Raw genomic sequence first — 6700 nt, forward strand, 5'->3', positions numbered from 1 at the left:
AATACTCTAACGAGTTTTTAAATGCAGTAACTCAGTTACTGTTACCAAACGGTGCATTACTCCCAAAACATTTTAGCCCTAAACAATAAAAGATAGTCAAGTCAGATAGAGGTATATGAACAATTCTTACCAGTGCATCTTAATGAAACACGTCTCTCACTATCGTTACACACACACACACACACACACAAAAATTTTTCACTGATTTACAGACATCTCTTTTCTAATGTAAGTCAATGGGAGGAGGGTCAAAGACAAGAAGTCACACCTCAGCCACCTGCCCCTCTGATAAGTACAGGCCAGTCCCTAATTAAGTATTTTACATTAACTTAAGGATTCACTGTGACTTCATCACTCATTAGACCCCCTGTCCGTGATGTTTGTCTCCTCTGGGCCTCCGTACCCACTGAAGCAGCCGTACCTTTCCCCCTCCACAGAGTTGAATCGCATCACACGCGCGGCGCTTTCCACCGCGCAGCTGGGAGCGTGTTCCAGGTTGCCATGGCGACACAGCCGCCTGCATAAAAGTCATCCTCCGTGCACACATCTCGTTATGAGAGTCCGGATTTTACCCGCAACAGCAACATCAGCTGCGTCCAATGCCTCTGAACTCCTCTGATGACAACCGGACCATCTCTGCCTTCACCTCCAAACTGACCCCCGCTGCTGACATATGTGTGGGACTGGCCATCCTCTCCGTCGGTACGTGCGTCCATCCATTCATCCATCCATCCATCCATCCATCCATCCGCTCTCTGTGCATCTATATCTCACTTTATATTAAACACTGAGCCTGTAAAGTTAGTGGACACATGTAGCCTGAGAGAAAAATATAACCTATTAGTTAGAAAATGTGTTTTTTCTGCTAAAACTGAACACAAATACACTTTTACTTTTTTTAAAGCGAAAAATCCGACTTATTCTTTTAATAAAAAATATAGAAATGATGGTAGTTTGCTGAAATACAGGAAATAAAATGGTTTTATTTTGAATCATTGAAAAAGAGCAGTAATTTTTAAGAAAAATAGGACTTTAAGATGAAATGTGTACATTGTGTATTTATTTATTTATTTATTATTTTTTATTTTGTTTGCTGCTTTCTTTTATGATATATTAAATTTTTATTAGTAGTATGTATATTATTTTGAATGTTTTGTTTTTTCTATATATGTACTAAAGATAAAGTGTCATTATTCATTTTATAATTAACCTTTTTCTGCAATATTTGCGTGCATCTGTTGTGTGTATTTTTCCTTTCTTTTAAATTAATTTCCTCATGCATACATTAAAATTCTTATTTATTTTTTAATTTATTCAACCAGGAAGTGTCATTGTGACTTAAGATCTCTTACAAGAGAGACAGCCAATTGAAACACATTTAAATTACAACAAATACAACATTTAATAGGCTACAAAAATCCACAGTCAAACCACAACTATTCAAACATAGTGGCCCCTCAAGAGAAACAAGCACATGTATCTGTCACCACTTTCTGTGTGATGCCCTTAAATGCATCAATGGATGTTAGTGTTTCTAATTTTAGAGTAGGAAATGTTCCCCAGATCTGTTAAAACCCGGCGTACATTAAAAGGAACCACTTAGAGGAGCATAGCTGGTAACTACCAGAGCTGACACACAACAGGGAGCAGAGGTAGGCTGGAAGTTTGCCAAATGTTGCTTTATAAATAAAAATCTACCAGTGCTGTTGTCTGCGAGGGGTCAATGACATCCAACCCACCGATCATAAAGAATGCAGTGATGAGTAATAAAACGTAGAGATGCATTGTACACTGAATCAAGGCTACATAGGCAGTGTATCTCACATGTGGTTATTTCAGTGTAAACTGAGCTTTATATAAGTTATATAAGTATAAGATAGCTTCACAAAAAAAGTACTATCAAATCAAATTTAATTTTCATCAGTCTGTTTCCCCTTATAACATGTTAATCTTCCAGTATGTTGTTGTCCAAGTGGCCAAAAAGTTCATTAGCTTTTATCGTCTCCTCTCCAGTTCTCCTCTCTGTTCTGGGCAATGGGCTGGTTCTGGTGATCTGCTACCGCAGGAGGAAGAAGATGGTGGGCTCGGAGCTCCTCTGCGTCAACCTGGCCGTGATCGACTTCCTCTGCTGCATCTGCTTCTACCCGCTCTCCATCCTATCCTCCTTCCGCCACGCGTGGCTGGGAGAAGACGTCACGTGCGTGTACTACGGCCTCGGCTGCTACATCTTCGGCCTGTGCGGCATGTTCACCATCGCCGCCATCAGCATCATCCGCTACCTGAAGACCTGCTACAGCCTGGTGTACGGTGAGAGACGTGTTTTCCTTGAGCTCAAGGACTCTGATGGCTCCTGAAGGGCAGGGTAGATAAAAGTCTTTTATTCTGTAGGGCAGCTGCATCTCTACTGCAATGGATAATCTTTTTCCAAAGCTTCCCACAAAGGTCAATTAAATTGTTTCATGTGTGGTTGAAGCAGTGTAAGACAGAGAGCACGTTCTCTATCTTCCTTCCGTCAACGTCTCAGAGATGACATGAAAATTAATGAGTGCGTCGTCACACACAAAATTTGATAAGAAGGCATGAATGTCATGGACTGTAAGATGAATATATCTGTGCGTAAAGATCCAAACCACTGGGAGCAGAGTGGGTAACAGCGAGTCCTTCTCTGCCTGCGCGCACCTCTAATCAATAAATTATGTATTACAGTGGAAGAGGGAGCTATAGACCAGCAGTGGGTGGTGCTCTACCTTACACATGAAGGCTCCATGGGTTACTACACCTCATGTAACAGACGGAGTGCAGCCTACTGCTGGTGTATAATTAAGACTGACTGAATGTTTTTCAGACCCTGATGAACACTCAGTAGAAAAGATCGCCTTTATGTTTCAAGTATACATTTATTATATTATTCCCCTGAAGTGCTTTCGTTGGGCTTTTGTACAGGTTTAACAAAAGACACAGTGAGTGGTCCTCACACACCAAGCTGACGATTGGCTGTTAGGTCAGTTTCACGCCATCTGCAGCCCCAGTTTTTGCGGTGTGCCCCGCACTGTTGGCTCTTGTCGGCTGTTTTTCAGCTGATGCCTTATTTTGGATTTAGCCTCTCTAACGCTCTCTCTAACCTTAACCCTCTCTCTTCAATAACCAAAAGTTTTTCTTCACAGCTGTGTGGCTGGAAGGAACTAACCTCCGCTTGGTGTGCTGTGCCATCTGGTTTGTGGCTACCGTGTGGTCCAGCTTCCCTCTGTTCGGCTGGGGCGAGTACGTCCCTGAGCCTTATGGGCTGTCCTGCACCATCGCCTGGAGGGGTTACCATACCTCGGTCAAGGACGCCTTCTACGTCATCTGCTCCTTTGCCTGCTTCACAATGGTTCCCGTCCTCCTCATCATGGTGTCCCAGTGTCAGATCCTCTACAAGCTGTCCCGCTTCTCGTACTCGCTGTCTGCGAGAGGCATCCGCAACAATCTGAGATACACTGAAAAACGACTGTCAATGGTGAGCTAACAAAGACGTTTTTGGGGGGGACTACTTCTTTGCCCGGACCAGACATATAGATAAGAACTTGAGACATACTCTTGAACTCAAGTCTTAAAGTTTTTACCTGGTTTACTTGGAGACTTACCCCCAAAAATCTAACAAACAGCTGTGGTGTCAGTGCATATCAAACCTGTTTTACCAGCTGTTTGGTGCATTTCTAATCCAAGTTTCAGAACCGTCAAATCCAAGTCAAATCACAAGTCTTTATGAGCAAATTACAACTCAAAATGTTTTGTCTCATCTTCTTCTTGGGCTCAAGGTTAAGATAAATCTGAACAAAATCACAACCATAGGCCCTGGCTTGGGTTTAGTCCTGGGGAGGTAAAAAGCCAGATGGCGCCATGTCATGAGGAGACAATTCTTTCACAGAGTTTGGACAAGTTTTGGTTGTTACCGCCTTAATAGCTTACAGGTGCTGAGGAGGATTCTTTTTAACATATCAACCCTTGTGATCTCTTGTGCGCCTTAGTTTTATACCGAAGGCCTTTCCTTTGCACCAGTGTCTCTCTTAACAGCCATCTGAAGGCTGCAGGTGTCTGTTTCAGGTGCAGTCTCTAACTGTAGTGAAGTTACGCACTGTCGAACCACAGTCACGCACAGCAGATCCTTACATTTTGTGCAACCAGCATCAGACTATTGTGAAATAACCACAGACCCCCTTATGCGCACATCAAACATGTCATTGTGATGAATTATTCCACACAGTTTCTTCTGCATATTAATGGGCATGTTGGAGATGGGACGCATTGAAAACAATCCACAAAGCCCCAAGAAAAATTGGAGAAGAAACAAACCCTTTTCACTAACCCTGTCCCCGTCCTGAACACCAGTTCAGTCAGACAACTCACGTTTTTAAGGTTTATTTCAACAGCAGAACATAGTTAGAGTTTGGCGTCTAGACTCCGGCCTCATTGCTCCCGGCAGATATGTTTATATGAGATACTGGGGAGTGATGATTAAATATTTCCTCCCTTAGCCAGAGCCTGCAGGTGGATCATGGTGAAAGTAGTGGATGTAATAAGCACAGTACACAGTACCTTACTTATAAAGAGCAAAGATCAGAGGAATATTTGGGGTACTGTAGCAAAAGATTGTGATTGTGGTCCAGAGAAACCACAGCTGAAGTTTTCGAGAGACTGAATATGAACCCCAGGCTGTGGTGACTACAGGTCAGACACCTTTGAACACACCAAGCTTCTGCTGCAGACGTCACTCAGAGCGATGAAACAACACAAAGTTTCCTCACTTGCCACTGAAAACAATCATTTTAAGTCATTTGAACATGTGATCAACGTTTCTTCAGAGGGGACACTGCTTGAACACATGACCATTGCTTTGGTTTTCTTGTTGTATCCCAGGAAACTTAATGCGTCTACACCCCTTTGTTACTGGTGCACATCACAAGAGATGATTCATTGAGTTTCTATTTTTGCAGCGCTGACGTATTTCCAGTGTACTAATGCCCTTAATATGCTACTTCCTCTTCCAGATGTTTTTCTGCATCAGCCTGGGTTTTGTGATTGCCTGGGCACCATACACTGTCGTGTCCTTCCTCTTCATATTCCACAAGGAGAACCACTACATGGCTCCTGAGGGCTTCGTGTTCCCCGCCCTCTTCGCCAAAAGCTCCCACATCTACAACCCGTTCATCTACTTCTACTTTAACAAGACTTTCCAGCAGGAGCTCCGCTGCCTGCTCCTCTCTTTCTGGCCCAAACTGGGCGGAAACCGTGTGGGTGTCCACATTGCCACGGGCCACCAACACCCCATCCACATTCAGCTTCAGGAAAAACGCTGCGTGCAAAAGAAAACCTTTGATTTGTCTCAGGACAGAATTCACAGCAAGAGCAAGAGCAAGAGCAAGAGCAAAGTAACGCGCCCCAACAGCAACCGTGTCCTGAGCAGGCCGGTGTACACCTGCTGGGGGTCGGCGTCAAAGGAGTCCCCCAGCAACTTGGACAGTAAACGCACCAAAGGCTCCCTACCTGTCTCCATATGAACTCTTACCATCACTGTTAACATGAGGGTCTATGATTCAAGGGCAGTGCTGTCCAACTGTGGACAGACATCAACCAAAATGTCTGGTCCTGTATTGTTTCAGTGAAGACGCTCAGATATTAATCGAGGTCCGTGTGGCTCATTTTGTAAATGAAAGTACTTATAAATAAAAGTTTCTATCTGCTTATCATCCTGCATCCTGTTAAAGGTGTAGTCTGATTGATTTACAGGGATATATTGACAGACATGTTATATAATAAGCGTATAATGTTTAGTGTATCATCATCTGAAAGTAAGAAACGTGTTTTCGATACCTTAGAATGAGCCCTTTATGGCTGCATAAGAAGCAGGTCCTCGTCCATGGAGATCGCTGTGTCGCACCACTGTTAAACTACTTTATTCAGTGTTTTTACTGGTTTAAATCACCGGGTCAGTTTGTTTTGGAGAGGAAGGGACCTCTGGATAATTCGGCTCCTGGTAAAAACCTCCCGAACAATAAACACTGAAGGAATTCTAACCGGGAGCAGTTTAAGCTGGTTGCAGTCTGCAAACCTCACCGCTAGACGCCACTAAATCCACTTCAATCTTACACACTGGACTTTTAAATCGTCAGACCATATACTTTCCATGAGTAAAAAGTAACAGCTGTATAGCAGAGCTTATCCTTTGTTGTCATGACAACCCTTTATATGCAACAAAACTCAAGTTGAAATTGTCATTTCAGTGTTATATTCAGTGTTAAAGACTGAATCACCATCACATCCCGCTAACAACAACAATCATTTTCAGCCGTAACTGTAACGTTTAAGGACATACGGTTAAACACAGCGGCCTGACCTATCTGACGTTTCTGCTTATCAGTGCAAGTGTACACTGTATGTGAATATTTGCTCAGCTTTACCTCACACATGGACGGAATGGTGTCGCAGTAGACCAACAACTTGTGTGTTCTGCTGTGTAAACTGGCTGTTTTTGTCAACAGAGTCTGATGGCTTTGGTATAACGGCTTGAATTCCCCGTTAGAAAAGTAAAGCCATGAAAATATTCCATATATAGCGTACACTAAAACTGGTACTATTTTTTTTTTAAAGGTGGCTAAAAACTAAGCTATTGAGGCAACGTTTGCTTTTTTTGTATGAGATGCAAGGATTTTTTTACCTGGAA

The 6700-nt window shown here is 42.9% G+C and overlaps 1 protein-coding gene across 1 annotated transcript; it reads left to right on the forward strand.

Moving 5' to 3' along the window:
• The first annotated feature begins 484 nt into the window (after positions 1-484).
• opn8c (opsin 8, group member c) lies at positions 485-5723 on the forward strand. Its single transcript, XM_033649381.2, has 4 exons — positions 485-702; positions 2014-2307; positions 3165-3496; positions 5028-5723. Exons 1-4 carry the CDS (start codon positions 600-602, stop codon positions 5535-5537), a joined length of 1239 nt encoding a protein of 412 aa, XP_033505272.2. The 5' UTR covers positions 485-599; the 3' UTR covers positions 5538-5723.
• Positions 5724-6700: the final 977 nt, after the last annotated feature.

This window comes from Epinephelus lanceolatus, chromosome 13 (genome assembly GCF_041903045.1).
Source record: "Epinephelus lanceolatus isolate andai-2023 chromosome 13, ASM4190304v1, whole genome shotgun sequence".
Lineage (NCBI taxonomy): Eukaryota > Metazoa > Chordata > Actinopteri > Perciformes > Serranidae > Epinephelus > Epinephelus lanceolatus.